The 21,189-nt window shown below is 40.5% G+C and overlaps 1 protein-coding gene across 1 annotated transcript; it reads left to right on the forward strand.

Moving 5' to 3' along the window:
- The first annotated feature begins 581 nt into the window (after positions 1–581).
- On the forward strand, positions 582–20,348 carry psmd3 (proteasome 26S subunit, non-ATPase 3). The gene is made up of 12 exons (XM_052038597.1): positions 582–1,092; positions 7,525–7,715; positions 8,565–8,702; positions 10,233–10,369; positions 11,740–11,930; positions 12,355–12,458; positions 12,625–12,739; positions 14,591–14,710; positions 17,087–17,190; positions 17,481–17,636; positions 18,168–18,218; positions 20,004–20,348. The coding sequence occupies exons 1-12, from the start codon at positions 915–917 to the stop codon at positions 20,079–20,081; spliced, it is 1,563 nt and encodes a 520-aa protein (XP_051894557.1). The 5' UTR covers positions 582–914; the 3' UTR covers positions 20,082–20,348.
- Positions 20,349–21,189: the final 841 nt, after the last annotated feature.

Genomic DNA, 21,189 nt, shown 5'->3' on the forward strand with positions numbered 1-21,189 from the left:
ATCGGGTAGGAGATACAGGAGCCTGAGGGCACGTACCACCAGACTTAAGGACAGCTTCTACCCCACTGTGATAAGGCTATTCAATGGTTCCCTTATACGATGAGATGGACTCTGACCTCACGATCTACCTTGTTGTGACCTTGCACCTTATTGCACTGCACTTTCTCCATAGCTGTGACACTTTACTCTGTACTGTCATTGTTTTTACCTGTACTACATCAATGCACTCTGTACTACCTCAATGTAACTGCACTGTGTAATGAATGGACCTGTACGATCGGTATGCAAGACAAGTTTTTCACTGTATCCTGGTACAAGTGACAATAATAAACCAAAACTAACAGAAAATAACTGAAATAAAAAGAAGTTTGAAGCCTGGAATGCTGCAAAGAGGTACTTTGCATAACATTTATACCCTGTGTGTGCATACCCATGACAATGAACTTGAACTGGGCTTCATGTTGCCTTTCCCTCCGCTGCCGATCGCGGCGCCTGCGCTCGATTACGACGGGCTGTGGTGGATGAGGCGGCGATCGATTGGCGGGGCCTGGTGGTTTTCCCGGCGGGCAGTGCGGCGCGGCGCGGCCTGGCCTGTCGTGTCCCCGGTTTGTGCTCAGTCATCGCGGCCGTGTGAGGGCGGCCCCGAGCCCGGCACCGACCCCCGGCCTCCCCGCGTCCGTGTGAGGGCGGCCCCGAGCCCGGCACCGACCCCCGGCCTCCCCGCGTCCGTGTGAGGGCGGCACCGACCCCCGGCCTCCCCGCGTCCGTGTGAGGGCGGCCCCGAGCCCGGCACCGACCCCCGGCCTCCCCGCGGCCGTGTGAGGGCGGCCCCGAGCCCGGCACCGACCCCCGGCCTCCCCGCGTCCCTGTGAGGGCGGCCCCGAGCCCGGCACCGACCGTCCCCGCCCCGCACCATGAAGGACACCACGGGCAAGCACAAGCCCAAGGAGCCCGCGTCCGAGAAGGCGAAGGCCGCCGGCGGGCCCCCGGCCCCCGACGTGGAGATGAAGGACGTGTCGGCCGAGCCCGACGGCGAGCCGGCAGACAGCGGCGAGAAGAGCCAGAAGGAGCTGGACCTGCTCACCCTGGAGGGTAACGGCTGGCGGGGGTGGGGAGCCGGGGGCGGTCAGATACCCCGTCACCCCGGGGGTAAAGCGGGGTGGTTAGTGAGGGGGCAGATCATTTAGTGAGAGGAAAGGGCATTTACAGAGAGGAGTGGATCATTTAGTGAGGGGCAGATGGTATAGTTAGAGGAATAGAGCATTATTATCAAACACAATCTGAATTATATCGGCACTGAAGTAACGAAACCAGTCATTGGGTGTGGGGGCAGTGAGACCCATCACCCTGGGGGATAAAGCAGGGCATCTAGTGAGAGGGACAGGGTATTTACAGACAGGAATGCATCATTTAGTGAGAGGAACAGAGCATTTAGTGAGGGGGACTGGGTGTTATCAAACATAGTCTGAATTATATCTGCACTGAAGTAATAAAACTAGTCATTGGGTGTGGGGGCAGTGTGATATGTGGATCCGTCACCCTGGGGAACAAAGCAGGGTATTTAGTGAGAGGAATAGAGCGTTATTATCAAACATTAGTCTGGATTACATCTGCGCTGAAGTAACAAAACCAGTCATTGGGTGTGGGGTGTAATGAGTTACATGGACTGATCACCCTGGAGGGTAAAAGCCGGCACTCAGGGTGGGTAGAGGAGCAACAGGCTCCATTAGTTTAAGCAGTGACAGATTGCCCAGTGCTGGGGGCAGTGATATAAGTGGACCTGTCATCCTGGGAAATAAGGCAGAACGTTTACAGAGAAGAACAGGGCGTTTAATGAGAGGAATCCACACTGCAGTAACAAAGCTCTAGTCATTGGGTGTGAGGGCAATGAGTTACATGGACTGACCACCATGGGTAAAACTCAGAGAAGGAAAGAATAGGGTATCATTATTGTAAATATTGTCTCTCTTGTAAATACACCTGAGTAAAATTGGGGTTGGGGGCAGAGCATTGGATGATAACCCTGGAGGCTACAACATTGCAATCGGTGAGAGACGGGTAAAATTTCACAAAATATTATCCATTGTGAGTACACTAGTGGAATAAAAAAAAGCCAGGGAAAGTGGGCTGGTGATCCCTAAGAGTAAAACATTGCAGTTGCCTGTTAAAATATTTCCCTGTGTAACTATTATTACAGGTAATAGAACAACCAGTAAATGTGGTTAGGAGCAGAGAGCTCTGGGATCTGATCACCCAGTTCTCTGACAATTTGGTGGAATTTAGGAAGAGAAATCAGTGATAAAGAGTGTAACATAATCAAAAAGTACTCAAGTTATATGTACAGTGGTATATGAGCCAGAGTGATTCCTGTGACAGGAATGTAACTCATTGCCCCCACACCCAATGAGGAGAGATTAAGTCGACTAAATTTGTATTCATTAAAGCTTAGGAAAGTGAGAGGTGGTCTAATTGAACCTTATAAAATGACATGGCTAGACTGGATGTTTTTTCTGACTGCTGTGTCTAGAACAAGTAGTCATGGTCTCAGATTACAAGTTAATAGAGCTTTTTTGGGATGAGGAGAAGTTTCTTCACTCAGGGGGATGAACATGAATTCACTGACACAGCTGGAGAGTTGCTAAATATATTTAAGAAAGCAGTTGATAAATTTCTAGATGAAAAAGGCATTTAGGTGCATGGGGAGAGGATGGGAATATTGTATTGAAATAGATGATCAGCCAGGACCATATTGAACGGTGGAGTAATCTCAAAGGGCCAAATGAATTACTCTTGTTTTCCACATAGCAAAATGTCCATTAATTGGGGTAAGGCATAGGGCACTCTGTGATATGGAAATGTATTGTAGATAATGTTCTACAATGACATTCTGCTTGTGCACTGGTGCAATAAAATATTCAGTGATTGGGGTTAGCAGAGGAAAACTGCATGAACTGACCACCCCCCCCCCACCCCCCCCCCCCAAAGGGTAAAACATGATGATCAGTGTGAGGAAAAACCCAGTCAGACAAAGTAAAACACCCCACACATACAGCAGAGACAGGCCAAGTCACTCCGCCTGTCAGAGAAATAGACCCATCATAATCTGTCCTATGAAATTGGGGTCAGTGATAGGAGATGATATGAACTGATCACCAAACTATTAGAATCAATTTTATTTAAATTTACTAATCGAAAGGAAATGACCAGAGATAAACAGTGCGATTAGGGGCAGAAATCTATCATTTACAATATTTAATCAGTTATGAAATGAAATACACACATAAATGGGTTTAAGGACAGATGCCTGGGTGAATCTGATTACATTGAAAAATATAATAATGCCATCAGTATTGCAAAATAATATCAACTGATCTAACATAACTTATCCAATATAATTAATGGAGCTGGAGGCAAAAACACGTATGGATATAAATTTGAAAAAGATGAATATATTATGTAATCAAATCAACAAGTACTTTCATTTAAATTACTTGTTCTTCCTTGCTAAGATCAGTTCCTCCTTTGTCCTTAAAATGCTTTTACTTACACTGGAGTAGAATCTGTTCACGCTATATTTTACACACTAATAGTTACGGTTATTTTAACATCAAGCATCAAAATACCAACATCTGACGTCAGTAATTAATGGGTGATTGTAATGCAATTACTGAAGATAGTAAATTTGTTTAATGTCTTAATAAAAGCAATGTGTATTTTAATAAACACCAGAGAACTGGTTCTGAAAAATTAAAAATTAACCTTCAAGAATAAATGACACAAAGTACTGTGGATGTTAGAAATCTGAAATAAAAACTGTAAACGTGGGAAATCCTCAGCAAGTCAGGCAGCATCTGTGGAGAGAGAGTGTTAATTTTTTAGGTCAATAACCTTTCAGCAGAACTGACATTTACAAAGTTCACAGAAGACCACTAGAACCATTTATATCATTCCTACATAGCATAAATACATTGCATTATGAAAAATTAATAAAACACAGATGGTTTGAATGAGATATCCAGTGTAACTACAGAGGGCAGCACATAAGATGCTGGAGGAATCAGGCAGGTCAGGGACAGCGGGTCAGGCAGCATCTTTGGTGGGAAATGGACAGTTGATATTTTGGGTCGAGAACCCTACGGAGAGCTAGTTCTGCTTACCTTATCCAGAGGAGGCACAATGGCACAGCAGTTAGTGCTGTTGTTGCCCAGCTACAACGACCCGGGCTTCATCATGACCGATGGTGTTGTCTGTGTGGAGTTTGCACGTTTTCTCTATGACTACGTAGGTTTCACCAATTCCTCCCTTGCCCCAAAGCTGTGCTGGTTGATTAACTGGCTACTGTAAAGTATCACTATTGGAGGTGGGTGGTAGGAGAATCGGGGAACAGTTGATAGGCATGTGAAAGAAGTAGGTTACAGGGATGTGTGGAAGAATGGGACTGCTCTGAGAACCAGCATAGACACTATGGACTGAATAGCCTCTTTTTATGATGGAAGAAAATATGGTTGTGTGTAGGGCCAGAATATGGAAAGGAAAATATTGGAAATTTAAAAGATGTATAAACTACTCTAGATTGCATTGTGTGATAGATCTGTAGAGAGAGAATAATGCTGAATTGCACAGGTTTCTAAAAAAAATTTGCAAAAATGTCTTAATTGAGGTAGTTGTGGTAACCCAAAGTACTTCAGAGATAGTGTGGTAAATATTGTAATGAGATAAAGCATAACACTCGGTTAAAGCTGAACATGTGCATAGACAACGTTGCTGTTTGATCAGGTAAATTTTTATTTTTATTGATTTAAGAGACATTTGCATCTGTTTGGCGTGATCTTGGTTTGTACCTTTTCACCAGAAAGGCAGCAAATTAAAACATTTTTAATGCGTGCTGATGCATTTCTTGGCAATTAGTTGAAAACTACCATTTGATATTGTGCCTTAATTCCCCCAGTTTGGTTGATATTGCACAGTGAGACCTGCTGTTAATTGTTTTACTGCCATTTTAACTAAATCCTAAGATTAAGTTCCAGTTGTGATATTACTGCAGCATGCTACTATTTTCCAATGCAATTATGTTAAATAGAAAGGATTTTATTGAAAATTTCTGTCCCGAAATTACAGCCACTGCTCTGTAATGCTTTAGGGACATGTTCATTCAGCATTTAATGTCAGTTTATATTCAAAGTATAGGAACAGTGAAAGTGCCCACCTTTTCTCCACGTCATCCATTGTTTTCAATGATAGTTAGGATTTGATGTTTCTTTTAAATAAGATTTACTTGCACTTAGTAGATAACTGATTTTTTTCTTTTGGATTTTAATTTGGTAGATTTTTGATATTGCAGCAAAAAATAATTTGTACAGTGAGTGACTCTGGAAAGGGCAGATTCATTGCCTTCCAAAAGATTTCCTGAGGAGTTGGTGGACAGCTAACTTGAATCAGGCAATCCTTGTATTGATCTGGATTCATGAGACTGTCTTCTGGTGTAGCAGCTCAGTAATGTGTTGAGACCATAGATGCATTAGCCTAACATAATACTGTTAGTTATGTCTGCCAGTTACTGTTTGTTCTCAAGTTGCTTCTTGCAACCTTCCATTTTGTTGTTTGTAGGATTGTTCATTGACCAAGGAGTGAATGCTGCACATAATGGAAGTAATAAATGTGCCACGAATCCTGTAGCTTTTTGTGTTTGTGATTTTTATATGGCAGTGAATGTAGCAATTTTTAAATTTCATCCTTGATGTGACATGGCTGCTCGTATTGTCATGTAATACTGAGTAAAGCTAGTCAGTCATTCAACCAAATTACATGATTTCCTTTCAGATGTGAGTAGTAGACCCCACTTCAGAAGATTTTTCTATCCCCTCCCCTAAACATTTGAATAAAAACAATTTGGTTTTATAGGAGATGTATGGAGGAAAAGATGTTCGAAATTAATTTAAATTTATACAATTTAAATATTATGTGGATAAGATTCCAGTATTTGAGATCCATAATCAAAAAAGAAAATCTTCACCTGGTCTAATGAAGCAGATATTAGGAAGGTTAACTGAAAGCCTGGTCATCCAGCTCTGTTCTCAGGAGCTTGAGAGGCAGAGAAGTGGGACAAGGAAAAGGGAATTGAGAGAATGCTAAAGTTAGGTCAGGTTGTTGAATGCACAGCCACCAGTACTTGGAAAAGGCATGATAGGAGAGTGCTCAAGAGGCCAGATTAAGAAGGGGGAACACAACGTCACCTCTGACCCATATCTGGGATCACCATGACTTGTGTTATTCAGTCTCCACCCTATCACAGACAGCCTTCTTGTTCTCTCCACTACTTTGCCGGCTCTGCAGCTATAAACTTCATCATCCTGAAATGTTAACTCTGTTTCTCTCCATGGATGCTACCTGATGTGTTGAGTGTGTTGCTTTTCAGGAAGAAACGGGAGGCTGGGGATGGGACAGGTCGAATGGCTGGAGTAATTATAGAGTTTGGGAAGGTGCAGGCCCACAAAGGGTTTTATACGAGGGCAATCTTCAGCATACAGTTAATGACAGTGAAATCTTAAAGCAGTTTCTTTTAGTTTCCTGTGACTTTTAGAAAGCAAATTCATTTCAGGGGTCCTGTTTGTTACAGATGTTTTGGAATTCAAATATTTGTATAAATGGTTATGCTGGAATTCTGAAGACTACAACACTCTCCCAATTAGTACCGTGAGAATCTGCTCACCATGTGGACTACAATGATTCAAGAAGGCAACTCAATGCCATCTTCTCTGGGGCAACTGGGGAAAAGCAGTAAATGCTAGCCTTGCTGGTAATGGCTGTACTCCATAAATGAACCTCTTGTTGCTTGGTTCCTTAAGTATTCATTGCAGATTTTATGAAGAACACCTTAATAATGTTATGCCTCTATTACACAATGCCATTTCAGGTTGCCAGCTACTGATGTGCCTTCAGATTGGTTAGTGTCATTTTTATTTCTAAATTGGGCTTGTAATGCACTTTTTAATCTATTATTGCAAGAAGAGATTTTAAAAGTGCATGAACACGCCTGAAAAATCTTGCCTATAAGATTGATTACCAAGTTATGAATGTAATCAGTTGGAGTTAGAAATCATTGAAGAGTAGCAGGGGAGGAGGGTGTGCAGAATTCCAGGGAATAGCGACCTCTGGACAGAAGAAAAATATAAATATGATCCATACCTGGATTACCCACTGATCCTGGAAATGTACTCCAGGACAAAGCCCATGACTGCAAGATTGATCTTTTGCAGTGTTTCGGGTATTTCATATACTACAGTGCCATGGATTGAATCTTTTGTGACACTGTTCTTGATGTTGTTTTACAACTGTAGGAATGAAATCCGAACTATTATGTGATGTAGATTTGACTATTAGTAGACTTCCGTACACAGAGTGGGTGGAACATTCCCAAAGATGTTACAGATGCTACAGAATAAAATGGTAGGAATTATCAGAGAACTGGTGCAATTCTAGGTAGTTTAAAACAGGTCATTTTAAAACCATTTGTTCTTTTTTCAGATATCAGAGAACATGTCAAGCAGATTGAGAAAGCTGTGTCAAGTAAAGAGCCACGGTTTGTGCTACGGGCTTTGCGTGCACTTCCTTCAACCTGCCGCAGATTGAATCCCACCGTCCTTTACAAGGCTATCAATGGCTTCTTTGTGTCCAACACTTCAACGCGTGATCTCCTGCTGGCTTTTCTCGAGGAGGTTAGCATTGATCAATAAATGTTACGTAATAGTTAACGTGAATCAGAGACAAATATTTAGTTGAATGAGAAACTCATCCAGGGATCCAGACAAATTATAAGAGAATATGAAGTAGGTTCAGGAGTTGGCCATTGAGCCCTTGGAACTTACTCTACTATTCATGGCTGATTTTCTGCCTTTCTATTCTATCCTCATTGATTCCTGAAGGAAATCCTTAACTACCTCGTCTTATTAAAAAATTATTTGGTGTTTGTCTTCCAGTCTGTGGCGAGGACTTAGTGTTGCTTAAATTTGTCTTTCACCAACCAATTTGGATAAAATTTGAAACTGTGTCACCAACTTTCTGATGGGATCCAAAAAAATTACTGAATGAATTTAATGTATGGATTTCGTCACCTTAATTGACAGTGACGAAATCCATACATTAAAAATTAAAGATACTGAAATAGCTAGACAGTTACAGTAATTTAGCCTGAGCTAAAATGTGAATTCAAAACAGTGTCAGAACAGTGAATGAATGAGATGACTTTAGGATTTAGCTTCTTAAATAACTAACATATTAATATGGATTAACTGATCAATGTATTGAATACAACCTAAAATCAAGTATATTTCCTGAACTTGTACGAACTTTCCAACTAGTGTGGGTTTTTATCTGGTAGGTTGGCCTTCTCACAGTGATAAATTATATGTTGTTGGGTTCACCTACATGTGTTTTTGGTATAGCGGGGAGAAACACAGTCCTGCCTTAAAACAGATGAGATTTTGGACATTTAAATAATTTATGTGATTTAACTGGTCAAATGAAAATGGCTGTGCTGAATGCTTTTAAATATTGCTCTTATTTAGCCGATGGATACAGAAGGGGATGTGCAGTTTCGACCTCGAACAGGAAAGGCAGCTTCTGTTCCTCTTCTGCCTGAGGCAGAGGCTTACCTGCAGCTTTTACTAGTCATTTATTTGACAAACAACAAAAGATACACTGAGGTGAGTGGATTTGAACTGGAAGGGCACGTAGTCAAAACTTTTAAATTGTAAACCCTCACGTCAGCAGTTGTTTAAGTCCTATCTATTTGTAAAATGACAACATTTGGTTTAATATTTTTTCCACCCCCTTTTAAAAAAAACTTCCATTTATCTGGTACTTTCAAATTCTCCAGATGTGCCAAGTGACATCATATCAATTGCATTCCAAACGCAGCCATTATTTTGTAGAGAAATGTGAGTGACAACCTCCTAATCAGCAATGCAATGAATGACTGGACAGTGCATTTTAGTAGCAATGATTGAGGGACACATGTTGGGCAGGCCACTGCCTCATGGTTTACCATGCAGCAGTGATCCCTGACGTCCTGGATGTTTCAAAGACCCAGACTACCTACAGCAGAGACCTCCAGGCTCTGGAAAGACATTACCAATGCTGCTTCTGGAATATCATCCAAATCCATTGTTAGAATAAGCAAACTAATGTTAGCATTCTCTCCCAGTTCATTAGTCCCAGCTTTGAGGCCCTAACTATACTTGATCTCCCTGAGCAAGCCATTATTATTTCAAAACAGACTTTCTATTCTCAGCTTTGTCAGAGATTACCAGGTAGTACTGAGCTTGATTGAAACATTTTGCATTCTCTGCTCTGACCTCCATCTCCCCATGTTTCCCCTATTCCCTATTATTGAAGAGCACAATGTTGAAACCTTTTAGCAGCTTCTGGCCCAGCATGTTCTGTGGTTTGTTAGCCTTGCTGTAAATCCTATGCTGCTTTTTTAAAAAAACAAGTGGTGTCAGTTAAAGCTTTAGTCAGGCAATAATGAAAGCAGTGACAATCCAGCTTCCCCAAATGGCTGAAGGATAAAGACAGCACTTAGCGCAGTGCCAAGCCACAGATCCCACACCGAGGGATCAGGCTGAATTCAAAGTTCTAGTTGAGTTAGCCAATCTCAAATCAGGGCAGCAACTCCCATATAAAATCTTGACTAATATGTCCTGGTAGGGTAGAGGAAAGCATTCCCTTCACCACAAAATAATGTTCATTGATGCCTTTCGACAGACACATGAACAGGAAGGGAATTGAGGGATATAGATAACGTGCAGGCAGATGTGCAATTTAAATTGGCATCACAGTGGGCACAGACATCATGGGTCAAAGGGCCTGTTCCTGTGCTGTACTGTACCATATAAAAAGCTATGAGAACAGATGACCAAAAGCTTAGGCAGAGGTAGTTTCTAAGCAGATGCTTAAAGTGGACTCGAACAGTGGAAACTTGGGAGGAGAAATTCCAGAGCTCAGAGCCCTGGAAGGCACAGCAACCAGAGACAGAGTGGTGAAAATCAGATGCACAGGACCAGAAGTTGGATAGAGCTGGGATTCCTAGTCAGTTTCAGCTGGGAAATCTGCCTTGATTGAAGATTCTCATTACTGATTGTTAATCCTCACATTAAGGATACTGGAAGGTTGTAGTAAGAATGGAAGTTGGCATTTAAAAAAAATTTAATGCTCATTTTCTTTTTCTAATGCAGGCACAGAAATCCTCTGATGATCTGATGCAGAAGATTGCTGCTCAGAATCGCCGTGCTCTAGACTTGGTTGCAGCTAAATGTTATTATTACCATGCTCGTGTCTATGAATTTCTGAACAAACTTGATGCAGTCAGAAGGTGAGGAACTTTTTGCACTTTGGACCCTTGAGCAAAAGTAAAGATTTGCTGAAATTAAAGTTCAGAATATAATAATAATAATGCATGGATTGATACGTTTAACTAGTTCCAGGAACAGAATAGGTTTTAAGTGTCTGTGTTTGCTGAATCTTGTACTGGGAGTGCTGCGGCTGAGCTCAAGTCACCAGGTAAAGAAATAAAATTTAGACAAAGTCGTATTCTAAATTGCTGTATGGATGTGAAGGGCCATTTGGGCTATTGCATATCACAGCAATACATCTTTTAATTAGAGCCACTGAAGGTCAATGATTCCGAAGCGTGACAGGTTTTCCAAGTATATCATGCAATGTACATGTATTGGCAGTGTTGCAAAGGTAGACTGGCTCTGTGTTGGGTAAGTTGTGGAGTTTATAACTGAATCAAACTGAATTCCCTGAAACATGAGAATGTGTTTCTGCCAGTGAGGTTGGGTGGGTGCAAACGGAATGGGATGTGCATTGGGGCTGAAAATATTTAGTGACTAAAACATCACCAAATGCTTAATTGGCCTGTGTTATAGATTTCCAGGAGCCCCTTTAATAATTCCCTCTTAAATGATTGATTTAACTTTAGTAGTCTTTGGGCAGTATGCAATTCAAGATCCAATGGCCATTTGTGAGAAGTAATTTTGAACATCCGCTGCCATGCTTCTACCACTGAGGGTAAATTGGAGCCAACTATTAGGGATTCACAGATCAGTGAAAACCTTTTACTCTTTGCTCTCTCAAACTCTTCCATTAACTTTTACATATCTTATTTCTGTCAGCCTCTCCTCTGAGGTGATGACAGCCAAGACTCATAACAAACAAGACTTGTAATTTTATTCTGTCAAAACCTCATATTGTCCTCGAAAAACAAACTAGCAGAAACTTGTAGCCCATATCTTCATGCTGCATTTTCAGCCTGTGGTCTTGACATCCAACACAAAAATGGACCTTCAAGTCCTAAAGCTTGAAAACTTTTGGATTAGACTTCCCTGAGTGTGATTTTTGAAAACAGCCTTATTGATAAAAAGAACATCTTGTATTTTTGGCAAGGATTTCACAAAGATGTCTCTTATAGAACCTAAATTGGATCTGGAGATTTTAGTGCTATTAATTTAATGGATGATAACTTTGATACTTACAATTTTTGTCAATCTTCGATGATGTTTTGGAAGTCTTTTGGTGACAGTCGATGCTTATCCTAGTATAAATTGGTGCCTTTTGTGAAAGGTAAAAAAAGGTACAAGAAAATGCTATAAGTGCTGTGGTAGACCAGGGAGGTTTTCACCTTCACTATGGCCCTCAGTGTAATTTTGCAAGCTTGTGAGTAATTTGCTTGTTTTTCAGCTTCTTGCATGCACGTTTGAGAACAGCCACCCTGCGCCACGATCATGATGGACAGGCCACTTTGCTGAACCTGTTACTAAGAAACTACCTGGTGTATAATCTGTACGATCAGGCTGAGAAGCTCGTCTCTAAATCCATTTTCCCAGAGCAAGCTAACAACAATGAGTGGGCAAGATACCTTTATTACACTGGTGAGACTCAATCCAATCTTGCAATGTGAAGTAAATGCTAAACAGCTGAGACCAGTTAAAATAAAAGCAATGTAAAGACTTGAGAGAGGGCAAGTGTTCTGAAATGTTCATTCATTTATTTCCCCAGTCACAATGCAGCACAATGGGTCTTTCCCTTTTTGTGTATTTGAAGTGTTACCAATAATAACTGTTCATTTTAGCAGGTTCTCTGTGACGAGGTAGCTAGTGAATAATCCTGCAGCACTTTGGTGCGTTATGATATGACAAAGATGTTTGCTGTTCCAGCAAAAAAAAATTAGTTATTTATTGCTTTGAAATGCTGGAGCTGCAGACTTTACAAATGTTGATTTGAATATTACTGATATATCCAAGGTATATTTTTGTGAATTTTGTTTTTAGAAGCAATCACGTTTGTTGCTTTCAGGTCGTATTAAAGCAATTCAGTTGGAATATTCAGAGGCACGAAGGACATTGACCAATGCTCTACGAAAGGCACCACAGCACACTGCAGTTGGCTTCAAACAAACAGTGAGTTAAGGTCTTGTGTTCCTGTAGCTTTGTTTGATTAAAGAAAATAGCACTGCCATTTTTAAATATTATATGCCCTTAAATACTATTAATCTTAAGTAATGAAGTGGCTCAGTAAATGTCGTAACAGAAATAATTTTGTGAGGAATGTGCATTTCATTACCAGGTTCATAAGTTGCTGATTGTTGTGGAGTTACTATTGGGTGAGATCCCGGACAGGCTACAGTTCCGACAACCATCACTCAAGAGGTCCCTGATGCCATACTTCCTGCTCACTCAGGGTCAGTACGAGGCAGCTAGACACAAACATATTAGATTCAAAGCAGATTTCAGGTTTTATTTTTCCCTTGGAAACCAGTTATCCTGAAACATTGTCATGAGCTTTAGGCAGGTGGAATTTGTCTTTTGTTCATTACATGTCCTCAGTGCATTTGTTTGGAAAGCAAGTCATCTAGTTGGAATAAGTTGCTTTACCCCATTACACAGCCACAACCCCATCTCAAACCATTCTTCACACAATGCACTGTAAGAGGGACAAATTGTTTTAGATAATAGTAGTTTATTCACAAAGCAATAATGTGGAACTAAGTACTAAATTAGATCACATTATCATTTTTCTGTTTGTCTTACCTACAAGTAGCCACCTGTGTCATTTCAAATAGTTACAGTTTGTGTTAAAACTTAACTTGTTTAACTTGTAAGATTATATTGATCTGATCCTGTGGACTGAAGTTGCTTTCATTAACTTCCACAGTTAATTTTCACCTCTGTGCATGACCAGCAATAGAGAATTTGGCTATCGAAAAAACAACAGCTTTTCCTTTTCTTAAGGATGGAATTGAAAGCTCAGTGGTTTTGAATAAAGATGCTTAAATAGTGGCCTACCAAATTTTTCCTGCAACAATTCTTGGCTTGGTTTACTGAAAGGATCACACTAAATGGAGATGCTTGGATGTTTTAATGTACTCAAGGCCCTTCTTCACAATCTGCTATTTTGCAGAGAGGAGAAAGTGAGTTGTGGATGGGATCATGTATAGGGATTTGTTGGGCAGATGAGTGGTGGGGAGGAAGGGATGATGGACAGTGGAGTATGCTGGAACAGTGAGTGTAGGGGTGAGGATCATCAACAATCTCAAATAGTTAGAGAAGGCACCTACCCGGAGGCAAATGAATGCCACTTGTGGCAGTGGCCTAGATAAAATGGGGCCTTTTATTGCTGAACTCTCTCAAAGTTCAAGCTCTCAAACCAATTTTGGTGTTCTTGGGATCCTCATAAGCACAATAGAATTTTGTGCAGTCAGTGTCAACTGTGCTCTGTTTGGCATTGTTGCTAATGCTGAGAAGTCTTCAGATATAATCAAATGGCGTACACAAAAATGCTGGCAGCATTTTCAGCCTGTGGTCTTGACATCCAACACAAAAATGGACTTCAAGCCCTAAAGCTTGAGAACTTTTGGATTAGACTTCCCTGAGTGTGATTTTTGAAAACAGCCTTATTGATAAAAAGAACATCTTGTATTTTTGGCCAGGATTTCACAAAAATGTCTCTTATAGAAACTAAATTGGATCTGGAGATTTTAGTGCTATTAATTTAATGGATGATAAATTCTGCATAAGATAACAAACGCTCATTGTCTTCAGCAACTTGAGATGTATTTTATATCACATGGATTTAGCTCAATGGCACTCAACAATGAGCCCAAAAATAACAAGCTTGGTCATGGTGAGGCAGGTTTAGGTTATCTTGTACAAGTAGCAGTGGGTCTTAAAAGCAAATACCTTCATTTAAGTGTGAGTCATGCTAAAGTTAATGTGATTCAAAGTTTTGATCTTGGAAACTCAAATATCTACATTATGTGATTTCAATGACTGCCAATAATTTTGATTTGTTTTAATCGGAACCTAATTAAGATTGTTATTTGTTGTTCTTCATTGCATTGGTAAAAATACGTTGCTCCTCTTTATGCTACAGTTGTCAAGGTTTAACCAGACCTATTCCTTGAGCTGGTTCTTTTTCAATTAAACCATGTTCTGTGTAAATTCCTTTATTGATAGTCTTTGATAAGCTGCAGTCGTACTGTTCTCAATAATGAGCGTTCTGCACTTCTGTCTTTTTCCATCCCCTCCCTCAGCCGTGCGCACTGGGAACTTGGCAAAGTTTAACCAGGTGTTAGAGCAGTTTGGAGAGAAGTTTCAGACTGACGGCACCTACACACTGATCATCCGCCTGCGACACAATGTCATCAAAACAGGTCAGTGTTCCCAGCTGCAGCTTCTCGTGCCACTCCATGATCAGCTTATTCAACCACCAAGTCCTGAAAGTAGCCAGTCGTGGTTAACTAAAGTATATGTGCCCCAAATTTGATCAATTTACTACAGAATCATTTGTCTGCCAATCTTGAACTACTAGGAACCAAGGCCATACTGAAGATCGGTCATATCCTGGGGTTCCTTAATCAAGTACAAGTATTACGTAAGGTGTTGCTGAGGTTTAATACGCAGATCATGCTGATTTTAGCTAACGTTATAGATAGGAAGCTATAGTTGACTTGTAGTGATCCTGAGAAGGGAAAGGGAAAACAAGCCAGTTTCTAATTCTGTACGTGTGTACAGTGACCTTAATCCCAAAAATATACAAATATTAGGACACACTTGTCTTTCTAAATAATATTATTAGTCATAAAAACCCAGGCCCTAGTGTACATGAGACCACAGCGCAGCTACCCAAAGCTAGCATTATATTGGCAATTTCACTCAGCACACAAGTTTGATGGTGTGAGAAATGGTTTATTTACTTCGGTGGATGCACTTCCAGAGCACAGAGGAAGGCATTGATTATTATTTACTCACTCTTAAGGTGATCTAGTGTAAGATAACAGCCCCTCTACTTTGCATTACAAAGAACGGTTTGTTGGAGTCAGTATTTAAATTGTATCCAAACTGATGATGCAACATCAAAGAGTTAATCAGCTATATAATAAGGACCCAAGATATAATTTCACAAGAAGGGGAAGTTGCATTTATACAACACGTGGATAGTAATTGACTCTCAAATTCCCAAGAGTTTACTGCTCTGTTATCTTTTTTCTCTCTCATTCTGTCATATCAAATTAGTGCCTGTCTTTGAGTTTGTTCTTATGAGTTACTGTTTGATTTGTTCGCCAATTTGCTGCTTGTGGCAGTGAGTGGCAGCAGGTATGAAGGGGAGAAAATTGAATTTTTGTTTTTTGCAGGAGTCACAGTGACTCATGGGACAATTGTCCTGATGTAAAAAAAATTGATTTTAGTGCTTGGTGGATATTTTTTCACTTTCTGCACGATGTAAGGATATAATCACATTTCCCAACAATGTCAAGAAGGATAGGCATTGCTTTAAAATATCCAAATAATCGAGTTGCAGGTGACACTAAAATAGATGATATCATAGACAGTGAAGAAGGTCATCAAGAATCACAGCGGGATCTTATCAGCTGGGTAAGTGGGCCAAGGAATGGCAAATGGTGTTTAATTTGGATAAATCTGAAATGTTGCACTTGGAAAGTCAAATCAAGGTAGGACTTGCATGGTGAACAGGAGGGTCTGGGGAGTGTTGCAGAGTAGAGGGACCTTGGAATTCAGGTTTATGGTTCCCTGAAAGTGGAGTGATAGGTAGATAGGGCAGTGAAGAAGGCTTTTAGCATGCTGGCCTTCAGTCAGGACATTGGGTGTAGAAGTTGGGAGATTATATTGCAGTTGTACAAGAGGTTGGTGAGGTCACCCTTGGAGTATTGTGCTCAGTTTTGGCCACCCTGCTATAGGAAAGATGTTGCTAAACTGGAAAGAGTGCAGAAAAGATTTACAAGGATGTTGTCAGAACTTGAGAGACAGAGTTATAGGGAGAGGTTGGACAGGCTAGGGCTTTATTCCTTGGAGTGCAGGAGACTGAAAGGTGATTTTATAGAGGTGTATAAAATCATGAGGGGCATAGATAGGGTGAATGCACTCAAGAGTTTTTCCTAGCACTGGACAATCAAGGACTAGAGGGCATAGGTTTAAGGTGAGAGGGGGAAAGATTTAATGGGAATCTGAGGGGCAACCTTTTCACCCAGAGGGTGGTCAGTATTTAGAATGAGCTGCTAGAGGAAGTGGTTGAGGCAGGTACAATAACGACTTTAAAGAGACAGTTGGACAGGTCCATGGATTGGAAAGGTTTAGAGGGATATGGACCAAATGTGGACAAATGGGACTGGCTGGGATGGGCTGCTTGGTCAACATGGACCAGTTGGGCTGAAGGGCCTGTTTCCATGCCTTATATTTCTGAGAAAGGGCGGGAGCAGATTATGAGTTGGAGAAGCCAAAGCAGATTAAGAGCCTGAGAGAGGAAAACAGTAGAGTGGGAAGGCAAGAGCACAGAACTAGCAGAAGTACTGAAGGACACTTGGAACAGGTGCATGCATTCACCAAACTAACTTATCAGATGCTCTGCTGCAATGACTCATAAACAGGTCTGACTCCCTCTGTTTAATACCAATCTGTTCAAAACAAAAAGGCTGAAATGTTTTGCTCATGTTTCTTACAAAAGTGTAAGTGATTTAAAAAAAAAATGAAGCTTAAGCAATTTTTAAAACCCTTTTTTTCCCTCCCTGCAGGTGTAAGGATGATTAGTTTATCTTATTCCCGCATCTCTCTCTCTGACATTGCACAGAAGCTCCAGCTGGACAGCCCTGAGGATGCAGAGTTTATAGTTGCCAAGGTAATCTGAACATGAGAGAAGAAACAAAAGTAGGATGTAAATAATTCCAGACTGCCTGCTACCTGCTGTAAAGTGGACCCAAGATTCAGTTGGCGTTATGCTTATTGAAGACCTTGCCTCATCAAGCATTCTAATACCCAGTCACTTTCTCACTCGGAGTGACATGTTAAGATAATAGAGGCAATCTTGGCACTCTTGTAACTACCCCAACATGAGGCAGGCTTTTCAGAAGCAGAAGAGATAAAATGGGGGAAAATAATTTTAATCTGTTCTTTTTTCTTTTTAACCAGGCCATTCGTGATGGAGTGATTGAGGCCAGTATTAACCATGAGAGAGGATACGTACAATCTAAAGAGACCATCGATATTTATGGCACAAGGGAACCTCAGCTGGCCTTCCACCAGAGAATCTCTTTCTGTCTGGACATCCACAACATGTCTGTCAAAGTATGACACGATTCTTAACTAGTGATTTTCCATGGTTCCATTGAATTGACTTTTCAAGATGAGGAGGGTGGTGTGGAAATCACTTTGAAATTAAAATAAATTTAGAGCTCTTCCTAATTAGATTGGATTGATATGTAAGTCAATCTTTAGAATTTATGGTCAGTTTTTTTTTATTAGCTCAATCATTTATGTTTTGGTCTGTTGATTGCAAAGACAGTGCTTTATCTCAGCAGAGATTAACCTTGTGCCATCCTTCAACTGCTAGTTGCATATGTGTGTGTGTGTTTCTGTTCACACAAGGGACTCCTAAGTGATCTGTGGAAATGTATCCAAAAGATGCAGTTTATAGCTTTGGCTACTAGAGAGTCCGCAGCACTTTCTGATGAAGGGCAGCAGGTCTGAGAGAAGGCCAAAGTCTGATGCTTTGTTGCTCAGGGCAATCCCATCACATCTGGGTATAAAAGCAGCATTGTTTTGAACATCTATTATTTTCAATGTTTAGAAATCTCACTGTTCTCCTTTGATTTACAGGCAATGCGATTTCCACCCAAGTCATACAACAAAGACCTGGAGTCAGCAGAGGTGAGGTGTCCATTGAAGAAAGTGACGCATCATAATGGGGAACATGTTTGAAGCTTAAAGGTGTTGAAATTTAACTGGGAGATAAGATAATAGATCACGTGGAAGGAGTAGTTGGAGAGCTAGCTTCAGAGTTTGACCAAGCCAGTAGATTTCTGTGAGGAGGTTAGAGATCTATTTTATAAAGACAGAGTAGTGGAGATTACCTACCTGGAGGCATTGTCCCACAGAACAGGCTTGATTCACAAAGTTCATTCCCAAGGGATTGCTGGCAAGAGTTGCAGGCAGGGTTCCAGTATAATTAGAAAGTTAGTAGAATGTGAGAAGGAGTCTGTCATCTGTCATGGAATGGTGTTGGGGCGATTGGTTTAGATTTTTTGGGTTTGTGCATGACACCAAATTAGGTGCTGTGAGCAGTTGCAGATGGAGTTTAAAATGGACAAAATCACAAGATTAGATAAAAGTGAATAAATGAAGTGTTTATTGTAATCGTCTGCATGACAGAGTGAGGTCTGGGAATAGGTTGTTATTGGAAGTTGTAATCGAATATTGTATGTAGAGCTAAAGATGCGACTGAGGCTAATGTTGAAGTTATACCTATGGTTAGTGTGGGTTTTCACTATTGGGAAATATGTACAGGCTGTCCCCGGGTAATGAACGGGTTCTGCCTTGACAGACGTGCTTAGGTCAATTTTGTCCAAAATACACAGAAATGACTCGATGTGGTAACCATTCCTCAACAGTATTGTAATGAATGGCATCGTAAACATATAAGTTTGATAAGAAAGAACAATTACTAAAAATGGAGAGAAAGGGGAAACTAATTCTGCCATTCATGGGAACAAATGTGTATACGCACATTCGACTTTTGAATTTAATATTACGGTAGTTCATTCTATCTGCTGTTGCTTGTAACCCAGAAATGACCTGGGGAATTATCGCTGGCTATGATAATTCCTGACTTTAACAGGACAGAAATGTGAGGAAACTGCGTTCCGTGTGACTTGGTTGTGTTTAAGATTTTCACAAGCATGGAGAATTGGGATTGAGGAAAGCTCTGCTGGCATGGAATTCAAGAGCTGATGGCACAATTTAAAGTTAAGGGTGTCAAATGAAATTTGGAAAATGAACAACTTATAAAAAAAATTTATGAAATACGTTACAAATATGATGAAATAGAAAACTTCAGCATGATTTTAATAAAGGAAATTCTAGAAAAACAAAGGGGGCGTGTTTGCATCAACTGGTCTGGATTTAACCTTTCAGAGCTCAGTGCATTACAGACGCTGGCAGCTGAAGAAGTGCTGCTAGTTGGAGGTGCCCTTCTTCAACTGAGACTTTGAACCACATCCCATTTTCCAGTTCTGGCCGTCTGGGTAAATTTTAATGATCCCATGGCACGGTGTGGATTCCTTATTTCTTCTGGCCATCATTCCTCCCTGAATTTAGTTTAACTAAAAGAAGAACAGATAAATTGATCCAAATCTTCTTGCTGCTTTTGGTATCTTTCTGCACGTGAACTGGATGCAAACTATTCCCATGTTAAATGATTCACAGCATAACGACTAGAAGCCATTGACTGGCCATTTCCTTCTACGGATGCTGCCTAATCTGCTGAGTTCCTTCAGCAGTTTGTTTATTGCTCAAAATTCTAGCATCTCTTGTGCCTCAAGCATAATTTATTGTCTGGGAAGTGTGGTACAGTGTTATAACACTTTATAAATACAAGCCCTTTTAAATTAATTTGTGTGAATACATGGCACATACTTTTAAATATCTTCCTTACAGGAGAGGCGAGAACGGGAACAGCAAGATCTGGAATTTGCGAAAGAAATGGCAGAGGACGATGATGATGGATTCCCATGAGGCTGTGTAGGATATTCTGTGGCATTTGAAATACTGTAACTACAAACAGTAAAGATAAATAAAACCAGAATCGCGGAAGCCCTTTAATAGACTCAAGTCTGTTAGCATGTTTGAGAATGGGAGTGTTATACTCTGTCCAGGTTTGACATATGTTTACCTGCTTTTATTTCTCTCCATTCACGGTTGTTTTCCTAGAAATAGCTACCTTTATCCCTTGTAAACAATTACTTATGAAAAATATATGGTCAATAAAACTAATATCACAAACCTATGCTTTTTTACTTTTGTAACTTAAAAAAAAGTGAGTTCCAGTTTTCACTGGACAAACAAATCTAGGCACCTGGACTGCTGATCCAGATCTGTTCAAATCCCACCACTGCCATTAGAACACTTAAATGAGTTTAATTAAATAAGCCTGGAATAAATAAACAAGGATCAGTCTTCATGATTGTGGAGTTATCTGATTTGTTGTTTAAAATCCATTCTGAATCATTGATGCCTTTCAAGGAAGGAAATCTACTGACCTTGCGTGCTCTGGGTGATGTGTGACTCCAGGCTCTTGGAATGTGTTGACTTTTAACTGTCCTCTGAATGGGATGAGCAAACAATCCATTTCCATTAGTACTGGGTCATAAATACTAGCTTTGCAAACAGCACCCACATTCTTTAAATGAGTTTTAAAAAAGTATGAGGGTATTTTCTGTTGTACATTTACTTTCTGGATGGTAAGGAAGAAAATCTATTCCTGGCACTCAGCAATGAAAAGTATTTGAAATTACTGTTAACACTCAGTAATTAAGGGTTAACTTTAACCTGTGGTCCATGTTATCAAATGAAAATAATGCAGTACGTTAACATTTTTTTAAATAAACCAATATTCTTCACGTCTATGCACTGGTGACATCAGAAAAGATTAGCCCTTGCTTTCTCTGATGGCACAGAGAAGAAAGCCTGGTTGTAGAGGCCTACAGGTTGGGAAAGCTCATGGTTCAATCCCCACTCTGAGTAAACCTCTCAGCTGGAGCTGATGGTCAGTTCAAAGCAATTGACCTGAGGATCACTCAAATCTAAATCATTATCTAGTGGGGGAAAAAAAAACATTATTGTG

This window comes from Pristis pectinata, chromosome 25 (genome assembly GCF_009764475.1).
Source record: "Pristis pectinata isolate sPriPec2 chromosome 25, sPriPec2.1.pri, whole genome shotgun sequence".
Taxonomy (NCBI): Eukaryota; Metazoa; Chordata; class Chondrichthyes; order Rhinopristiformes; family Pristidae; genus Pristis; species Pristis pectinata.

Coding starts and splice junctions, on each gene's coding strand:
- psmd3 (XM_052038597.1), top strand. CDS start 915: ATGAAGGACACCACGGGCAAGCACAAGCCCAAGGAGCCCGCGTCCGAG. Junction 7,716..8,564: donor TGCTGGCTTTTCTCGAGGAG/GTTAGCATTGAT, acceptor GCTCTTATTTAG/CCGATGGATACAGAAGGGGA. Junction 18,219..20,003: donor AAGACCTGGAGTCAGCAGAG/GTGAGGTGTCCA, acceptor TCTTCCTTACAG/GAGAGGCGAGAACGGGAACA.